Below are 21,971 nucleotides of genomic sequence, written 5' to 3'. Positions count from 1 at the left end.
ACACACACACACACACACACACACACACACACACACACAGGTCTGTGTGTGTTTGTGCTTGGTGGGCCAGGTCTGTGTGTGTTTGTGCTTGGTGGGCCAGGTCTGTGTGTGTTTGTGCTTGGTGGGCCAGGTCTGTGTGTGTTTGTGCTTGGTGGGCCAGGTCTGTGTGTGTTTGTGCTTGGTGGGCCAGGTCTGTGTGTGTTTGTGCTTGGTGGGCCAGGTCTGTGTGTGTTTGTGCTTGGTGGGCCAGGTCTGTGTGTGTTTGTGCTTGGTGGGCCAGGTCTGTGTGTGTTTGTGCTTGGTGGGCCAGGTCTGTGTGTGTTTGTGCTTGGTGGGCCAGGTCTGTGTGTGTTTGTGCTTGGTGGGCCAGGTCTGTGTGTGTTTGTGCTTGGTGGGCCAGGTCTGTGTGTGTTTGTGCTTGGTGGGCCAGGTCTGTGTGTGTGTGTGGGGCTCTGTTCTGAACCGCTGAGAGGCGGGGGGCCATTATGACCTGTGGCTTTAAGATGGAACAGGCTGCAGTGCTCCCTGAGAGGAGGCCCTTCAGACCACGGCAGAGAGGAGATGAGAGGGGTGAGAAGAGCAGAGAGGAACAGAGGAACAGATAGGAGCAGAGAGGGGCGAGAGGAGCAGAGAGGAGCAGAGAGGGGTGAGAAGAGCTGAGAGGAGCAGAGAGGAGCAGAGGAAAAGATAGGAGCAGAGAGGGGTGAGAGGAACAGAGAGGGGTGAGAGGAGCAGAGAGGGGCGAGAGGAGCAGAGAGGGGCGAGAGGAGCAGAGAGGGGTGAGAGGAGCAGAGAGGGGTGAGAGGAGCAGAGAGGGGTGAGAAGAGCTGAGAGGAACAGAGAGGAGCAGAGGAAAAGATAGGAGCAGAGAGGGGTGAGAGGAACAGAGAGGGGTGAGAGGAGCAGAGAGGGGTGAGAGGAACAGAGAGGAGCAGAGAGGGGTGAGAGGAGCAGAGAGGGGTGAGAAGAGCAGAGAGGAACAGAGGAACAGATAGGAGCAGAGAGGGGCGAGAGGAGCAGAGAGGAGCAGAGAGGGGTGAGAAGAGCTGAGAGGAGCAGAGAGGAGCAGAGGAAAAGATAGGAGCAGAGAGGGGTGAGAGGAACAGAGAGGGGTGAGAGGAGCAGAGAGGGGTGAGAGGAACAGAGAGGAGCAGAGAGGGGTGAGAGGAGCAGAGAGGGGTGAGAAGAGCAGAGAGGAGCAGAGAGGGGCGAGAGGAGCAGAGAGGGGCGAGAGGAGCAGAGAGGGGCGAGAGGAGCAGAGAGGGGTGAGAGGAGCAGATAGGAGCAGAGAGGGGTGAGAGGAGGTGAGAGGAGCAGAGGAGCAGAGAGGAACAGAGAGGAGCAGAGAGGGGTGAGAGGGGTGAGAGGAGCTGAGAGGAGGTGAGAGGAGCAGAGAGGAACAGAGAGGAGCAGAGAGGGGTGAGAGGGGTGAGAGGAGCTGAGAGGAGGTGAGAGGAGCAGAGAGGAGCAGAGAGGAGCAGCGAAGGGCAGAGAGAAACAGTGTGGAGATGAGAGGAGCTGAGAGGAGGTGAGAGGAGCAGAGAGGGGTGAGAGCAGCAGGGAGAAATAGAGAGGGGTGAGAGGAGCAGAGAGGAGGTGAGAGTGGACACGGATAGAAGGAGATACGTGTGAAAGGGGTATCCAGACAAGTGTGAGAGAGCTGTCTTTTTTCAAGGTGATCACTGATCCAGTAGTTTTGGTAATCTAGTACTTTAGTCAATGTCAAATCAGTGATGGGCTTTTAATAAGCAAGCAAGGAGGGATGTATTAGGAAACACTTCCTCAGCACTCTCTCTTTGCCATCTCTCTGCCTGGCCTTACTCAGCTCCCTCATCTACCATCTACCATCTACCTCATCTACCTCATCTACCAACTACCTCATCTACCAACTACCTCATCTACCTCATCTACCTCATCTACCAACTACCTCATCTACCAACTACCTCCTCTACCAACTACCTTATCTACCATCTACCTCATCTACCAACTACCTCATTCACCAACTACCTCATCCACCAACTACCTCATCTACCAACTACCTTATCTACCATCTACCTCCTCTACCAACTACCTTATCTACCATCTACCTCATCCACCAACTACCTCATCCACCGACTACCTCATCTACCAACTACCTCATCCACCAACTACCTCATCTACCAACTATCTCATCTACCAACTACCTCATCCACCAACTACCTCATCTACCAACTATCTCATCTACCAACTACCTCATCCACCAACTACCTCAACTACCTCATCTACCAACTACCTCATCTACCATCTACCTCATCTACCAACTACCTTATCTACCAACTACCTCATCCACCAACTACCTCATCTACCTCATCTACCAACTACCTCATCCACCAACTACCTCCTCTACCAACTATCTCATCTACCAACTACCTCATCCACCAACTACCTCATCTACCTCATCTACCATCTACCTCATCTACCAACTACCTCATCTACCAACTACCTCCTCTACCAACTACCTCATCTACCAACTACCTCCTCTACCAACTATCTCATCTACCAACTACCTTATCTACCATCTACCTCATCTACCAACTACCTCCTCTACCAACTACCTCATCTACCTCATCTACCATCTACCTCATCCACCAACTACCTCCTCTACCAACTACCTTATCTACCATCTACCTCATCTACCTCATCTACCTCATCTACCAACTACCTCATCTACCTCATCTACCAACTACCTCATCTACCAAGTACCTCATCTACCAACTACCTCATCTACCTCATCTACCAACTACCTCATCTACCTCATCTACCAAGTACCTCATCTACCAACTACCTCATCTACAGCTTGCTTTGCCACTCTCTTTTCTCTCTGTCTCATCCTCCTTCAGTCGCCCCGCTCTGTCTGCTCTCCCTCGTTTGTCTTTGGTGTGTGTGTGTGTGTGTGTGTGTGTGTGTGTGTGTGTGTGTGTGTGTGTGTGTGTGTGTGTGTGTGTGTGTGTGTGTGTGTGTGTGTGTGTGTGTGTGTGTGTGTGTGTGTGTGTGTGTGTGTGTGTGTGTGTGTGTGTGTATTGGCTCTGAGTCATGTTCTAAGTAGGAACAGGCCCTCTGTCAGCAGCTGTGCAGCAGGCTACAGGGACACGGGGGGAGGGGGGTGATACTTGTGCAGCAGGCTACAGGGACACAGGGGGAGGGGGGTGATACATGTACAGCTGCTACATGATACGGGGGAAAGACTAGGAGCTGTTTTTGCATTCAGAGCTTCAGTTCTCTGTCTGAAAGTGTAACAGTTAGTTTTCCCGCTTCTCTAGATTAGTGCGATGCTGTAGTCACAACTCAGAGTGCTTTAATCGTCCTCTCCTCTTTCCTCTTGACCTTTCCAACCCGTCCCCTCACTCTATCTACTCTGCCTTCCAGCAATCCACCCAGCCACGCATATATTCATAAATATACCCACCCATCCATCAATGTGTGGTATATGACCAATATACCACGGTTAAGGGCTGTTCTTAAGCACGGTGCAACGCGGAGTGCCTGGACACAGCCCTTAGCGGTGGTATATCTCTGATATGCCTCAGCTTTCAACCAATCAGCATTCAGGGCTTGAACCATCCAGTTTATAATCATAAATATACCCACTCTTCCATTCATCCATCCATCCATCTATTTCCAGACACTCTGCAGTGAGTGTCAACGTGTGTCTCTCTCCTCGGTATCTGACAGGAAGTGCAGTGGCATTAAGGCCGGCATGTGGTTGTCTCTCTCCTCGGTATCTGACAGGAAGTGCAGTGCCATTAAGGCCGACGTGGTTGTCTCTCTCCTCGGTATCTGACAGGAAGTGCAGTGGCATTAAGGCTGACATGTGGTTGTTCCATTTTATTCTATCAACACTTTGGATAATGGAATTGGGAGCTGATGAAATTACGCCCACTCTTTTGTTCAATCTGAGACATTTCTGACTCTCTCTCTCCCCCCCCCCCTTTTCTCTCTATCTCCCCTCTCTCTCCCCTCTCTCTCTCTCTCTCTCCCCCTTTCTCTCTCTCTCTCTTCTCTGTCAGATGGGAAGGTGTATGCGCTGGGAGGGATGGCAGCTGACACTACGCCCCAGGCGCTAGTGAGGGTCTACGAGCCGGAGAAGGACCAATGGCAGGCCTTGACCTCCATGCCCACGCCTCGCTACGGAGCCACCTCCTTCCTGAGAGGCAACAAGATTTACGTGCTGGGTAGGTCACGCCCCCATCCCCCCACACCCCCAATGTGTGCCACTCTGGTTATATCTGCCCTACGGCCACACACTCCACATGTACCGCACACACATTCAAATATGGTTGCACGTACAGCACATGTACACGAACACACACGCTCTCTAGCTAAGAGGTCCCATCTCCATCTCACGGTCTACACACACACACACACACACACACACACACGAGAGAGAGAGAGAGAGAGAGAGAGAGAGAGAGAGAGAGAGACCGTGTCCTTCACTTCTGTTCTCTGAGTCCCCGAGCAAACATGATCAATCTGATTATTAATTATTAATACGTCACAAGAACAGATGAAATTCATAGGCAATCATTCACATTCATTCACTGGTACCTGCACTGCAGCTGTGGCCTACAGCCTTCACTGAATAGGAGCGGAGACATATACCTAAATATATGACTGTGTAGGAGAAAAACATGTTTCAAAAGTTGTGCTCTTATGAATATTCATGAGTGAAGTCCATCGCCAGCAGGACACTATAACCTCATACTTCTATCCAGGGCTGGTACATCTATCTGGTGTTCCTGTATTACTGGCTGCCTGTCTGGCTACCTGCTGGTCTCCAGTCACATAGATAAATGGCTTGCTAGCTAGCAGGCTTATGCTGCAGAATCACATTACAGGGATCAATTGAGGGATGAGGGTAATTATTTTATTCATGTTGTTTGTTAAGCAACTGGAGGTACAATAGTCTATCAGGGTCAAACTAAATGCTACTGGTCAAAAAAAATCTAAATCTGTCTGGAGAAGTGTTCTGTACACTAATCACCACCACACACACTTCTTCCCATCAATATCAATTTCTCCCTTCTGGAAGTGTGGGGAAAGGATGCTCTGTTCAAAATGTGGACAGAAGTACACCTTGATGCACTTGTTCCTATTTACAGTGCAATTTAGAAACTCTTATGATTTAATGTAAAACAAACACTTTACTGTACAGGCAGGATAATATTGCTGCTCAAGCGTTAGTATGCCAGATACTTGACGTGAATAGAACTGTCATAAAATGTAAATGGTTTTTAGAATGATATTGCTTGCGAATGGGACTGTATTTCAGCCTGTCGGACTGTTAGTTCCTCACACAGCAAAGTGCATAAGCCAAGGGAATTAGGGGTGCTGAGTCCAGCTCTAACCACTAGGCTACCTGCCGCCCAGTGATTTAACCAACATTTTTGAAATTTTTCGGTATTTAAACAACTAATTGACTGACATCAGTTCAATTATTAGAATTCGATTTCGTTCGTTTTTTCCTGTGAGCTCAATGCGCACATTGCACAGTTTCTCTAGAGATCAATCCGATCCAGCCTGAACTGTGCGATGTAGTTTAACACGTAAAACCTGGTAATTAACTACAATGACCACAATCCATTGCGCATCTACTTGTCCGGTCTGTGTTTCTTTTACTCTTGTTATGGAAGAGTTCTTGATGCTGAGGGGATATAGAGAGCAGCTGTTGTTTCACCACGTATCTCTACCTGAAAATACATGATCACAGTGATTGATAGTTGCTTTTTAGCAGTCATAAAAGTATTCCTTATTTACTTTGAAGAAATACAAAATAGTGATTTTGTCAGACAGCAGAGGCAGCAGCTCTGTAGAGATGAAAGGATGACTTGGAATAAAATAATAAATTCATCAAATAAATGTAATCGCTCAGCACTACTGACGAGGCTACGTCGGCAAGTGGATAAACCGTCTCTACCCTCCATTCTATTGGTGGATGTGCAATCACTGGACAAGCTCTTTTCAAGACCATCCTATCAACGTGATCTGAAGAACTGTCATATCCTGTTTCTCTGAGTCGTGAGTGATCAAGGACATGGAAAATATAAATCTAGCTGCTATTTTTATAACAAAAAATGTTTACCCCCTTTTTCTCACCAATTTCGTGATATCCAATGGCGATCCAATTACGTGTCGGATGAAACACCGTTCAACTGATGACCCGCAGTCAGCCTGCAGGTGCACGGCCCGCCACAAGAAGTCGCTAGAGTGCGATGAGCCAAGTAAAGCCCCCCCCCCCCCGGCCAAACCCTCCCCTAACCCGGATGACGCTGGGCCAATTGTGCACCACCCTATGGGACTCCCAGTCACGGCCAGTTGTGACACAGCCTGGGATCAAACCCGGGTCTGTAATGACACCTCAAGCGCTGTGATGCAGTGCCTTAGGAGCTCCCGAGTGGTGCCGTGGTCTATCTAGCTGCTACTGATAAGAGGAGGATTTGTTCAGTCAACCACCTGCATGAACACAGAAATTGGTTTATAGAACAGCACATGAATAGAACACAGAAATTAGTTATAAGAAAATCACAAACATGAAAATTCCCCTTACATTATCATGGATTACAAAGGAAAACTCAGCCACGAACTGTCCAGTGAAGCGAGCCTACCAGATGAGCAAAATACCTTCTATGCTGTTCCGGCACCAGCTGTTCTGGACGACTGTGTGATCACGCTCTCCGTAGAGCTAAAGGTGAGACCTTTAAACAGGTTTACATTCACAAGGCCACAGGGCCAGACAGATTACAAGGATGCATACTCCGAGCATGCACTGACCAGCTGGCAAGTGTCTTCACTGACATTTTTCAACCTCTCCTTGACCCAGTCTGTAATACCAACATGTTTCAAGCAGACCACCATAGTCCCTCTGATGCTAAGGGTAGGCAACAACACATCTGCCACGCTGACCCTCAACACAGGGGCCCCTCAGGAGGCCATGCTTAGTGCCTTACTGTACTCCCTGTTCACCCATGACTGCGTGGCTGCGCATGACTCCACCACCATCATTAAGTTTGATGACAACAGGACGGTGGTAGGCCTGATCATAGACAACGATGAGACAGCCTATAGGGAAGAGGTCAGAGACCTGGCGTTGTGGTGCCAGGACAACAACCTCTCCCTCAACGTCAGCAGAACAAAGGAGCTGATAGTGGACTACAGGAAACAGAGGGCCGAGCACGCCCACATTCACATCGACAGGGTTGTAGTGGAGCGGGTCTAGAGCTTCACGTTCCTCAGTGTCCACATCACAAAGGAATTATCATGGTCCACACACACCAACCCAGTCATGAAGAGGGTACGACAACGCCTCACAGATCCTCAAAAAGTTCTACAGCTGCACCATTGAAAGCATCTTGACTGGCTGTGCCACCGCTTGGTATGGCAACTGTTTGGCATTCGATCGTAAGGCGTTACAGAGGGTAGTACATCACTGGGGCCGAGTTGCCCGCCATACAGAACCTCGATACCAGGCAATGTCACAGACAAAAATGATCAAAGACTCCAGCCATCCAAGTCATTGACTGTTCTCTCTGCTACCGCACGACAAGCAGTACCTGAGTGCCAAATCTAGGACCAAAAGGCTCCTTAACAGCTTCTACCCTCAAAAGTCATTAGACTGCTGAACAATTAATCAAATGGCCACCTGGACTATTTACATTGACCCCCTTTTTATTTGCACTGCGTGTCTTGCACTGGCTCTAAGAACACTCACTAGACTCTACCCACAACCTCTACACTGACACTCTAACACACACATACACAGACACACTACATACGCTCACACACACAAAACACACACATGCATATTGACGCCACACACACACACAATCACACACAGATAGACACACTTTCAAACGCTTTCTCAATCTTCACATACGCTTCTGCTACTCTGTTTATTATATATCCTGATTGCATAGTCACTTTTACCTTTACCTACGTGTATGTACAGTATTACCTCAACTACCTGGTACCCCTGCACATTGACTCGGTCCCGGTACTCCTTGTATATAGTCTCATTGTTACCTCAACTACCTCGTACCCCTGCACATTGACTCGGTCCCGGTACTCCTTGTATATAGTCTCATTATTACCTCAACTACCTGGTACCCCTGCACATTGACTCGGTCCCGGTACTCCTTGTATATAGTCTCATTGTTACCTCAACTACCTCGTACCCCTGCACATTGACTCGGTACCGGTACTCCTTGTATATAGTCTCATTATTACCTCAACTACCTCGTACCCCTGCACGTTGACTCGTTCCCGGTACTCCTTGTATATAGTCTCATTGTTACCTCAACTACCTCGTACCCCTGCACGTTGACTCGTTCCCGGTACTCCTTGTATATAGTCTCATTGTTACCTCAACTACCTCGTACCCCTGCACATTGACTCTGTACCGGTACTCCTTGTATATAGTCTCATTGTTACCTCAACTACCTCGTACCCCTGCACATTGACTCGGTACCGGTACTCCTTGTATATAGTCTCATTGTTACCTCAACTACCTCGTACCCCTGCACATTGACTCTGTACCGGTACTCCTTGTATATAGTCTCATTATTACCTCAACTACCTGGTACCCCTGCACATTGACTCGGTCCCGGTACTCCTTGTATATAGTCTCATTGTTAAAGAAAGTTAAGAAAGTTTCTATCCGTGTTTGGCTCTCATGACAGGTGATGCTCATGAATATAACCTGATGAATATTACCTGAAGTACACCAGGCTTTGTGTCGGTGTCAGCAATCAGCGTGTGATCGCAGTGGGATCACTGTCACTATGTCCAGGCTGATCAAACACCTGACACTGACATGCTGCAGTGCAGACACTGTCAACTCCAGCTCCAATAGGGACCATGCTTTTTTTTACTGTCTGCAGGTCCAACAGCAGAGAGACTGACAGGCTGTATAATCTTTACGATACACACTGCCAGCCAGGCTCCAAGTGTAATACTCAACAGTACTCACACACTCTCACACGCAAGGATGTACGTGCATGTGGGGTGCACACACACACACAAACTAACACACACACACACACACACACACACACAAATACTCACTCACGCTCTCTCTCTCGCTCTCTCTCTCTCTCTCTCTCTCTCTCTCTCTCTCTCTCTCTCTCTCTCTCTCTCTCTCTCTCTCTCTCTCTCTCTCTCTCTCTCTCTCTCTCTCTCTCTCTCTCTCTCTCTCTCTCTCTCTCTCTCTCTCTCTCTCTCTCTCTCTCTCTTTCTGGGTAGCTGTCATGTTTGGTGAGTAGAGTTGGAGGAGAGAAAGCCTTGGGCTTTCACAGAGGGAGAGAGAGAGGACCAGAGAGGTTGGAAAGGGAGAAACCAATGGAACGAGACAGAATACACACATATTTACCGCTGGACGTACTGCATGTTCACTGGGCCAAGCTTATATTTGAGAACACACCCGAGGATATTTGTCTGCTCCTAACAGATATGGAATCAGCATTGCTAATAAAGGGACATCATTTCAAACCGTCCATTAAGTACACTCTAAAAAGAAAAGGTTCCTGGAGTATCCTTCAGGGTGTTCTTCATATTGAAACTGTTGGGGAACCCCTATAAGTTCTTTAAAGAACCCCTTTTAATGGATCCTCAAAGAACCTTTTGAAGAACCTTTTAGGGTTCCATTTTTATTACCCCCCCCCCCCCCCCATTATTATTATTATGAATATTCAAAACAATAACAGCAATAGTTTAGTTGTCAGTGTTTATTATGATTTTAGTGGCAAAGCAGAGTAAGAAAATCCCAATATGAGGTAAACTCCCAGCAGAGCCCCAAGTCTAATGGACATATCCTCTGGTGTGTTGATGTTAATGTGTTGATATCCTTCATATCCACAGCCAGAATGATTTTACAGTGCATGATGATTGAACAGGTTTCCTGTTATATTCAGAGGTGTAGGGAGGGTGATGTCTGTGAATCCAAAAATGTTTAATTATACAGATGATCAACAAAACATGCACTCAACAATATTCATACCTTGGTTTTTGTGGTGAATAAGAATGAAAAAAACGGTATTGTGGACATACCTTGTGGACATACCTTGTAACGTAGAGGCCTGTGGGATTTTCATTGAAGAGTTAAGGGAGGAGGATGGTTCATGTGATCTGCATAACATACCAATACCTACTGACATACCTTTTTATGCCTCCTCATATACCTACAAACACAAAAGTGTGCAGTTCAGTCATCCCAATACAGCTAGCCTTTAACATATTTTTATAGCCTACAGTACATAGTCTTACCTCTTTGTTGAATGATATCCATTGAGTTGTGTCCATTTTCTGTTTTAGAAAGATTGGCACAAATATGAAAAGATAGATGGTGTCATCAGAAAACATTATCAATTTAGATCATACAAGGGACAAACCTTACCTTAACCTTTCTGGCGCAGGCGTTTCGCTAGCGACCCACCTCTACAACATCTGGTGAAATTGCAGAGCGCCAAATTCAAATGACAGAAATAGAAATATTTAACATTCATGAAAATACAAGTGTCATACATTAAAATAAAGCTTAACTTCTTGTTAATCCAGCCGCTGTGTCAGATTTCAAAAAGGCTTTACGGTGAAAGAACACCATGCGATTATCTGAGGACAGCGCCCCGCATACAAAAGCATGAAAAACATTTTTCAGGCAGGTGCGCCACGAAAGTCAGAAATAGCAATATAATAAATGCCTTACCTTTGATGATCTTCTTCTGTTGGCACTCCAAAAGGTCCCAGCTACATCACAAATGGTCCTATTGTTCGATAAAGTCCTTCTTTATCGAAACTACAAAAACTCAGTTTAGCTGGCGCACTTCATTCAATAATCCACCGGTGTCCCTCCTTCAAAATGAACACAAAATTAATCCCAAACGTTACCAATACACTTTTCCAAACAAGTCAAACAACGTTTATAATCAAACCTCAGGTACCCTAATACGTAAATAAACAATACAATTTAAGACGGAGAATCGTTATTGTCTTTACCGGAGATAAACAACAAAGAACGCGCTCTCATCCAAGCGCATGAAAACACCACAGCCAAAATGGGAGCCACCTAGAAAAACTACAAATTCTAGCTAATTTTTCCAAAAATAAGCCTGAAACTCTTTCTAAAGACTGTTGTCATCTAGTGGAAGCCATAGGAACTGCAATCTGGGAGGATTTCGCCTCATAATAAACATGACAGCCATTGGAAACAGTGGTAGGTTTAATTCTTTTTGGGGGGGGGGGATGGTTTGACCTCGGGGTTTCGCCTGCCATATCAGTTCTGTTATACTCACATACATTATCCTAACAGTTCTAGAAGCTACAGAGTGTTTTCTATCCAAATGTACCATTTATATGCATATCCTAGCTTCTGGGCCTGAGTAACAGGCAGTTTACTTTGGGCACGCTTTTCATCCGGACGTCAAAATACTGCCCCCTAGCCCAAAGAGGTTTAAATTGAGGAGATCTTTACATTTTTCAGTTAAGTGCCTGCACCTGCTGTCCTTTAAAATTCAAATCCAAATGTTTCAGTTGGGCAGTTAGGTTCCTGCAAGAACCCCTCCCCCAACTAAGGAGGTTCCTCGATGAACCCCACCTCCTATGGGGTTCTTGGAAAAACATTTTTGTGGGCCATTTTCATCGTCATGAACCCTACGGTTCTTCAAAGAACTTTGAGGATCTTAGAAGAACCCTTGTTGAACCCCTAATTTTTAGAGTGCCAACACTTAGTCCTTTTTTTCTAACTGTTTCTCTCTCTCTTCACATCTCCTCTCATCCCTCCCACCCATTCTGACCTTTCATCTCTCCCTCTCTGTCATTCCCTCTCTCTCATGCCCTGCTGCCCACTCCCTTTGACCGTCTCTCCCTATTCTCCTTCTTTCCTCCCCTCACCTCCCTGGCAGGTGGGCGTCAGGGAAAGCTTCCTGTCACAGCCTTCGAGGCCTTTGACCTGGAAATGAAGAGTTGGACGCATTACCCCTGTATCCCCAGCCGCCGAGCCTTTGCCTGCTGTGCTGCCACCGAGCGGGGCTTCTTCAGTCTAGGAGGGCTCCAGCAGCCCTGCCCCCATAACTTCTACTCCAGACCTCACTTCGTCAGCACGGTGGAGGAGTACAACCCAGAACAGGGTGAGTCCCTTCAGTGCTACAGGTGCTCCACTCACAGAATTAAATAAAACCCTGTATTGTTAACTTCTATTGTATCTCTGTCAATACTCCCATTCAGTCAGTCCCACTATAGCTCCAATACTCTCATTCAGTCAGTCCCACAATAGCTCCAATACTCTCATTCAGTCCGTCCCACTGGTGAGCTGAACTCATTTGGCTCAACATAATGTCTCCCCTTATAAAGCCATACATGCAAAATGTCCTCCATACAAGCCAACACCAACCCTATAGACTCAAACACTGCCCTTACACACTGTAACACATTTAGCTTAGCTTAGCATACATGACCGACCACCTTGATTCTGTCTTATGTAGCAAAATTTGAAATAGTGTATTTTACATTGGATAAAAGCAGAGACACAGAGCTACAAAATGCTATATAACACACTGCATTTGAGGAACAAGCTTTGAAATTTGATAAACTCGTAACCTCGCTTTTGAAGAAAATGGCCTTTGAATGTTTTGGATGGACAAAATGGCGCTGACAGAGATGGTCGCCTCGCTTCAGGTCCTTAGGAAACTATGCAGTTATTAGTTTTTTTATGTATTATTTTATGTATTATTTCATACATTGTTAGCCCAGGAAATCTCAAGTATTATTACATACAGCCGGGAAGAACTATTGGATATAAAAGCGATGACAACTTACCAACATTAAGACCAGGAATACGTCTTTCTCGAAGCGGATCCTTTGCTCGTACCTCCACCCTGGACAATGGATCTTATCCCAGAGGCCGACCTGACCTACTGGTCAGACTCAGAAGGCGAGCACACCATCCACCGCTTCCGAGCATATTGCTCGCCAATGTCCAATCTCTAGATAACAAGGTGGACAAAATTAGGGCACGAGTTGCCTTCCAGAGAGACATCAGAGATGGTAACATTCTCTGTTTCACGGAAACATGGCTCACTCGGGATATGTTCTCAGAGTTGGTACAGCCACCCGGTTTCTTCATGCATTGCGCCGACAGAAACAAACAAATCTCTCTGGTAAGAAGAAGGACGAGGTGTATGCCTTATGATTAACGACTCATGGTGTAATCACAACAACATACAGAAACTTAAGTCATTTTGTTCACCTGACCTAGAATTCCTTACAATCAAATGCCGACCGCATTATCTTCCAAGAGAATTCTCTTCGATTCTAGTCACAGCCGTGTATACCCCCCCCCCCCCCAGCAGATACCTCGTCGGCCCTGAAAGAACTTCACTGGACTCTATGTAAACTGGAAACCATACATGCTGTGGCTCCATTTATTGTAGACGGGGATTTTAACAAAGATAACCTGAGAACGAGACTTCCTAAATTCTGTCGGCATATCGATTGCACGACACAGACTAATAGCATTCTGGATCATTGCTACTCTTAACTTCCGCGATGCATACAAAGCCCTCCCCTGCCCTGGCTTTGGGAAATCTGACCATGACTCCATTTTGTTGCTCTCAGCCTATAGACAGAAACTAAAACAGGAAATGCCCGTGCTCAGGTCTGTCCAATGCTGGTCTGCCCAATCGGATTCCACGCTTCAGGATTGCTTCGATCACGTGGACTGGGATATGTTCCGGATAGCATCAGACAACAACATTGATGTATACGATGACTCGGTGAGCGAGTTTATTACCAAGTGCATTGGAGATGTCGTACCCACTGTGACAATTCAAACATTTCCTAACCAGAAGCCTTGAAACTGAAAGCGTGAACCACCTCTTTTAACTTCTTTGGGATAGGGGGCGGTATTTTGACGTCCGGATGAAAAGCATGCCCAAAGTAAACTGCCTGCTACTCAGGCCCAGAAGCTAGGATAGGCATATAATTGGTAGATTTGGATAAAAAACACTCTAAAGTTTCTAAAACTGTTAAAATAATGTCTGTGAGTATAACAACTGAATTTGCAGGCGAAACCCCGAGGACAAACCATCCCCCCCAAAAAAATGTTTTCATCCTACCACTGATTTCAATGGCTGGCACTTTTATAATAGGGCGAAATCGTGCCCGATTGCAGTTCCTAGGGCTTCCACTAGATGTCAAGTCTATAGAAAGAGTTTCAGGCTGGTTTTTGGAAAAATGAGGGAGAAGTAGTTTTTCTAAGGTCTCCCATTTTGGCTGTAGTGTTTCCATGCGCATGGCCGAGAGAGCGGGTTCTTTTTGTTTATCTCCGGTAAAGACAATAACGATTCTTCATCTTAAATTTGATTATTTGCGTATTAAGGATTGATTATAAACGTTGACTGACTTGTTTGGATAAGTTTATTGGTAACGTTTGGGATTCATTTTGTATGCATTTTGACCGATGGGAACCGAGTGGATTATTGACTGAAGCGCGCCAGCTAAACTGAGTTTTTATGGATATAAAGAAGAAATGTATCAAACAAAAGGACCATTTGTAATGTAACTGAGACCTTTTGGAGTGCCAACAGAAGAAGATCTTCAAAGGTAAGGCATATATTATATCGCTATTTCTGACTTTCGTGTCGCAACTCCCTGGTTATAAAATGATTTGTTATGCATTTGTGTGCTGGACGCTGTACTCAGATAATCGCATGGTTTGCTTTCGCCGTAAAGCCTTTTGGAAATCTGACACCTTGGCTGGATTAACAACAAGTTAAGCTTTATTTTGATGTATTGCACTTGTGATTTCATGAAAGTTTAATATTTATAGTAATTTAATTTGAATTTGGCGCTCTGCCATTTCACCGGATGTTGGCCAGGTGGGACGCTACCGTCCCACCTATCCCAAAGAAGGCAATCATGGCAAGGCGACTGGAAACATGACCAAACAGTGCAGCTATTACCTCCGCAAGGCAATCGAACAAGCAAAGCGTCAGTATAGAGACAAAGTAGTCGCAATTCAAAGGCTCAAACACAAGACATATGTGGCAGGGTCTACAGTCAATCACGGATTACAAAAAGAAAACCAGCCCCGTTGCGGACATTGACGTCTTGCTCCCAGACCAGTTAAACAACTTCTTTGCTCGCTTGAGGACAATACAGTGCCACTGACACGGCCCGCTACCAAAGACTGTGGGCTCTCCTTCTCCGTGGCTGACGTGAGTAAAACATTTAAACATGTTAACCCTCGCAAGGCAGCCGGCCCAGACGGCATCCCTAGCCGTGTCCTCAGAGCATGCGCAGACCAGCTGGCTGGTGTGTTTACGGACATATTCAATCAATCCCTATCCCAGTCTGTTGTCCCCACATGCTTCAAGATGTCCACCATTGTTCCTGTTCCCAAGAAAGCGAAGGTAACTGAACTAAATGACTATCGCCCCGTTGCACTCACTTCTGTCATCATGAAGTGCTTTGAGAGACTATTCAAGGATCATATCACCTCCACCCTACCTGATACCCTAGACCCACTACAATTTGCTTACCGCCCCAACAGGTCCACTGACGATGCGATCGCCATCACACTGCACACTGCCCTATCCCATCTGGACAAGAGGAATACCTATGTAAGAATGCTGTTCATTGACTACAGCTCAGCATGTAATACCATAGTACCCTCCAAACTTGTCATTAAGCTCGAGACCCTGGGTCTTGACCCCGCCCTGTGCAAATGGGTCCTGGACTTTCTGACGGGCCGCCCCAGGTGGTGAAAGTAGGAAACAACATCTCCACCCTGCTGATCCTCAACACTGGGGCCCCACAAGAGTGCGTTCTCAGCCCTCTCCTGTGCTCCCTGTTCACCCATGACTGCGTGGCCATGCACGCTTCCAACTCAATCATCAAGTTTGCAGACGACACTACTGTGGTAGGCCTGATTACCAACAACGATGAGACGGCCTGCAGGGAGGAGGTGAGGGCCCTCGGAGTGTGGTGTAAGGAAAATAACCTCTCACTCAACATCAACAAAACAAAGGAGATAATCGTGGACTTCAGGAAACAGCAGAGGGAGCACCCCCCCATCCACATCGACGGGATAGTAGTGGAGAAGGTGGAAAGTTCCTCGGCGTACACATCACGGACAAACTGAAATGGTCCACCCACACAGACAGCGTGGTGAAGAAGACGCAACAGCAACAGCGCCTCTTCAACCTCAGGAGGCTGAAGAAATGTGGCTTGTCACCTAAAACACTCACGCACAATCGAGAGCATCCTTTCAGGCTGTATCACCGCCTGGTACGGCAACTGCACCGCCCTCAACCGCAAGGCTGTCCATAGGGTCGTGTGGTCTGCACAACGCATCACCGGGGGCAAACTACCTGCTCTCCAGTACACCTACAGTACCCAATGTCACAGGAAGGCCAAAAACATCATCAAGGACAACAACCACCCAAGCCACTGCCTGTTCACCCCGCTATCATCCAGATGGCAAGGTCAGTACAAGTGCATCAAAGCTGGGACCGAGAGACTGAAAAGCAAATTCTATCTCAAGGCGATCAGACTGTTAAACAGTCATCACTAACATAGAGAGGCTGCTGTCAACATACAGACTCAAGTCTCTGGCCACTTTAATAAATGGACTTACTATACCGTCTTCTGCATCTTCCCTATGCCACACGGCCATCGCTCATCCATATATATATATTCATCCCTTACATTTGAGTGTATAAGGTAGTTGTGAATTTTTTTATTACTTGTTAGATATTACTGCATTGTCGGAACTAGAAGCACAAGCATTTCGCTACACTCGCATTAACATCTGCTAACCATGTGTATGTGACAAATACAATTTGATTTGATACCTACTGGAGAGCTTTTCTTTTTCTACACCCATTCAGCATCGTTCACACACTCTTAAACTTTAGCCCCACCCATCTCTTTCAGGGTTGATCCGAGCGTTCTGTCCTAACAACAGCAATCAAGCACCCAAGCTAACTGGTTAACATTGGCTAGCTACTTCCAGACTCACCGACCATTTTACTCGCTCTAGCAGAGCTGGTTAGGCTGTTTTTATGTTATCCAGAACGTGCTGCTGGCAACAATTTACGCTTTTTTGCCAATGTTTACTGAGCGTTCGTAAATTTGTCTGTTATTCTGCGCTCTGGCACACTCAGATGAGAGTGCTCTGAAATCGGAGTAGATAGCCAGAGCGAATTTACTGTCTATCAACAGTTGTTGCAGTGACGTTATATTGAAATGGTTAGTTTGATAGTGGAGTCTTTTGTTAAGACATGTAGCTAGCTAGCTAAACAATGAACAATAATCCCAACTCATGACGTTACTACCCTGCATGAGCTAACATTAGGCTATAACTAGCTAGCATCATGGATGGACGCTTCTCTCTGTCACGGATGCCATGGTTGCCCTTAGTTTGAAGATGTAATCTGGAGACAGGTGTTTTCTCCATCTCCTTAGCTATCAGACTCCACTGATTTCAAAACTCAGTCCTCCAGAAAATGGAGAGCAACACTTATACAGTTCTACTAAAAAATATATATTTTTTAAAGCTGTGTTTAGATAGGATTACCTACACATACTGACCAGCTCATGTTATATACAGAAGCGTGTTATATGGCAGACCAATCTGAACTCATCTCTCGGCATGTCCAGCCCACTCATTATCTCAGCCAATCATGGCTAGCGGGAAGGTTGCTGACTTTTTATATGGCTAAACCAACTAGGCTCGTAATTTAACAATTATATTTTGTATTTACAGATGGCATACAAGTTTGTTATTAATTAAGGCACATGAAAGTTCACATGTTCCAGAAGGCATTTCTGACAAAAAACGCATTTTGATAACAAATTTCAAAAAAGTTTATGTTCAAATGGCTCTCCTGTGAAGTAGTGACCCGTGACATACGCCTGGTTTCCTGAAACGAGTCACATACGATCTCCTAACACATTCATCCTCTCAGAAAACACTTCTGTATCTTCCCCATTCTTTTTGAAACCACATCGTTGTTTCAGGCCGGGGTTTGGTTGGGTTGGGGGTTGTTACTGATTCACAGAGCCATGGAATAGGGTCCTAATCACATGTTTTCCTACTGCAGCTTACTGGCAGACTGATACAGATGAGGCATGGTTGCATTTAGTATTCCAGAGCTGTGCTGTGTATGATTCACCATCCATTTCTGGATTAAGCCCAGTGAGCATGAGCTACCTTTCACCTCGTGTGTGTGTGTGTGTGTGTGTGTGTGTGTGTGTGTGTGTGTGTGTGTGTGTGTGTGTGTGTGTGTGTGTGTGTGTGTGTGTGTGTGTGCGTGTGCGTGTGCGTGTGCGTGCGTGTGTGTGTGTGTGTGTGTGTGTGTGTGCGCGTGTGCAATCTTGTGTGCGTGGGTATGTGTGGTCAGGGGAATCTTTTCCTCCATCCATATTAACAATAAATTCTATAACTCCCCGCTGTGCCTGTCAGGTCTTGATAAAAGGCATTTTATATATAGTCTTTTCAGTTGCTGAAATCAAAAGCCAGATGAGTTTAGTGTAACCCCTACATTTCATTTGGTTGGCTTTTGAAGATAATGATTTTTTTCTCCTTAAGAACAAAGCATCCCAAGCTGTTCACGGTTAAGGAACCTGCTGTGTGTACTTTATGGGTGAGGGACTTTGTGGTTAGCACGTTATCTCTCTCCCACTCATTTCCTTTCCATTCATTGCGTTCCTGGACCTGGGGGTAAACTCAAGACGCGGTGGCGAGGAGATAGCAAATGTCCGGTAATAGAATAGCAGCACAAAAGCCCAGTTAAAGAACTGCATTTATATTCAATCTCCCTCAGACAGAGCCTTGTCGGATAGCCATGAACGTGTCAATTCCGATGCGGTATTTGCTTCCTACAGGTGTCATAATGTGCAGTATTCTGTTGGTTGTACAAGTTTCATATTTGAGTCCAATACATTAGGGCTGGGTTATAGTCTCATTTATATTAAGCAAAAGCGGTAAGCAGCTTCTTTTTTTTTTTTTTTTTTTTACATCCTCAAATGTTTTAAGACAATTTGCATGTTAATGTTCCATCATAAAGATTCATGGCTGCACAAGGCAGAACAGCGGGCCTAGTTAATGGAAACTATTGTGCCCCCCTCTGTGTGTGTGTGTGTGTGTGTGTGTGTGTGTGTGTGTGTGTGTGTGTGTGTGTGTGTGTGTGTGTGTGTGTGTGTGTGTGTGTGTGTGTGTGTGTGTGTGTGTGTGTGTGTGTGTGTGTGTGTGTGTGTGTGTGTGTGTGTGTGTGTGTGTGTGTGTGTGACGCAGGCAGGCAGGTAACATCTTACGAGTTCCAACCCAACTTTGCTATTTAGTTTATCTTCACTATTGTCACATTTGACCGCCAAGCACTTCCAGACATCAGATCGACAGTTACTGACCTCCATTTTGATTTCAAATCCGAATTCAACTCCGACTCAGCTGTTCCCTTGTTCATACCGCACCCCAGTCCTTTGTTTCATGGGCTACTAAAAATATTCAGGCGTCGACGCGATAGATGTGTCGGCATCTTGGTGAGATTGAGACGAAGAGAAAACCCGACCGGCACTCCTCTCCATTCTACAGGAAAATGTCCAGTCACTGGAGAATAAGATGGATGAGCTTTGTTCAAGAGTCTCCTATCAGACAGACTTGAAAAGTTGCAATATTATCTGCCTTGCAGAGAGGTGGCATGGAGGACTTTATGTACACAGAACTCAGTGGTTTCTCCATGCAGCGGCTCGATCAGGCAAGTCCAAAGGGGGAGTGTGCCTCTTCAGAAACAACAACTGGCAGACCCTTTTATCTACCAAGAGAGTTCTCTTCTGTAGTTATCACGGTTGTCTACATCCCTCCACAAGCCAACACCACTTTGGCACTCAATGAACTGTACGGGGTCATAAACAAACAAGAAACCACTCACCCAGAGGCAGCGTTTCTGTTGGGTGGATACTTTAATGCAGGGAGACTTAACACCGTTCTACCAACACGTCTCCTGCACCACTAGTGGTGTTAATAACTCTAGACCACTTTTATTCTACCCGCAGAAACACATAGAAGGTCCTCCCTTTGGAAAATCTTACCAAGACTCTATTCTCCTGCTTCCTGTTTACAAACAAAAGCTCAAACAGTAAGTACTAATGACACGCTCAATACAGAAGTGGTCCGATGAAACAAGGCTGTTTTACTAGTACAGACTAGGATATGTTCTGGGATTCATCCGATCGCATTGAGGAGTTTACCACATCAGTCACGGGCCTCATCAATAAGTGCATAGACAAAGTCGTCCCCACAGTGACTATAGGAGCGTATCCAAACCAAAAACCATGGATTACAGGATTATATATTACAGATTATATCCCCACTAGGCGAAGGCTAGAGTAGGCCTGGGCAATTATTTTCCATGGAGGGCCACATTAAAATATATTTTGCCGTCGCGGGCCAGAATCATTTTAAAGGATTATACATCATGTGTATGACTGTGTTGACAGATATATCTACTGTAAATCACATCCAGATATGCTACTTATTTTACTTTTTTAACATGCACAGAAATAAACCACATTCATGTTGTCCTTTTGGGAGGTATTTTCATTATTAAACATGCAATGAACTACACGGAGGGAAAAGTACACTGCATTCAGCACCACGGACAGAACTCTTGTTAACGGGTATGCACAAAAACACAAGAAAGAGAGCGAGTTCAACATTACATTTAAACTACTCAATCAGTGTGAGGAGTGAAGTCTCTGATGGGCATTGACTAGAGCAGTGAAGTCAGGTGTAGTTTCTGACGTCGTTATGTGCAGGATTGTTGAGAGGTGAGAGTCAGTAAGAGATGATCTGTGCCTTGACTTGTTATATTTCGTCACTGAAAATGTCTGTTCACATACATAGGTTGACCCAAACAGTACAAACATCTTCTGAGCATGACTCCTAATCTTTGAAAAGTTTTGTTCACCGAGAGATGCATAGAACCTCGGCAGTGACATTGTTTTGAATAGTTCTCCAATCACTGCATCAGACTGAAGATCGATAAGCTCAAATTGCAGGTCAGTCGGAGCGTTATCCACATTGAAGGTGAAAGGAGAGGAAACCAACAGCATGTCATTTTCCAACACTTTGAAATCCTCAAAACGACGAGAAAACTCAGCGTTCAAAGCACACAGTAGCGATGGATAATTCTCCCGCTGGTCATCTGATAGGGAACAGACTAGTAATGTCGGAAGGTGGATGAGATTGTTGGCTTTTAGTTGGCGGGTCAGGAGGAGTAATTTTCCCTTGAAGGCTTTGACAAGGCTGTACATCTGATGTGCTTAAAGGCCCTTCCCTTGTAGTTTGGAATTCAGTTCATTCATGAAGGCCATAATGTCCACGGTGAAGGCAAAATCAGCCAACCGTTCCTTATCTTGCAGTTGAGGGAAATCCACATATTTTCCTTTCATTTGCAAAAACTCAGCAATCTCCGACTTCAGGTCCCACACCCTTTTAAGCACCTTCCCCAAACTCATCCATCTCACGTTTGTGTGGTAGGGGAGATCTGCACCTTCCCCAAACTCAGCCATCTCACGTTTGTGTGGTAGGGGAGATCTGCACCTTCCCCAAACTCAGCCATCTCACGTTTGTGTGGTAGGGAATATCTGCTCCTTCCCCAAACTCATCCATCTCACGTTTGTGTGGTAGGGGAGATCTGCATGACCCGACTCTGTCTCTTCCAACAGTGAGACAAACTGCCTGGTTTAAAGATTTTGCTCTTATGAAGTTTACCACTTTAGTGACTGTATCCACAACATGGCTCATTTCCAGAACACATTTACAGAGCACCTCCTGATGAATAATGCAGCGCAGGAAAATAATTTTCTGACCTGGGTTCAGCTCAGCTACTTGATCTTGTATCCTTTTCAAAAGGCCAATGTTTTTTCCTGTCAAGTTTGGGCAC

General features: G+C 45.8%; 1 protein-coding gene across 1 annotated transcript in view; it reads left to right on the top strand.

Moving 5' to 3' along the window:
- The window catches only part of LOC139543012 (kelch domain-containing protein 8B-like), a 168,771-nt gene that overhangs the window by 108,416 nt on the left and 38,384 nt on the right, over positions 1–21,971 (top strand). The window contains exons 3-4 of the mRNA XM_071349086.1: positions 4,047–4,211; positions 11,928–12,152. Of these exons, the coding sequence (XP_071205187.1) occupies positions 4,047–4,211; positions 11,928–12,152 (390 nt within the window). The remainder of the gene's footprint in view (positions 1–4,046; positions 4,212–11,927; positions 12,153–21,971) is intronic.

Source organism: Salvelinus alpinus, chromosome 17 (assembly GCF_045679555.1).
Source record: "Salvelinus alpinus chromosome 17, SLU_Salpinus.1, whole genome shotgun sequence".
Taxonomy (NCBI): Eukaryota; Metazoa; Chordata; class Actinopteri; order Salmoniformes; family Salmonidae; genus Salvelinus; species Salvelinus alpinus.
The sequence above is the reverse complement of the archived record's forward strand: the minus strand, read 5'-3'. Positions and strand labels throughout refer to the sequence as shown.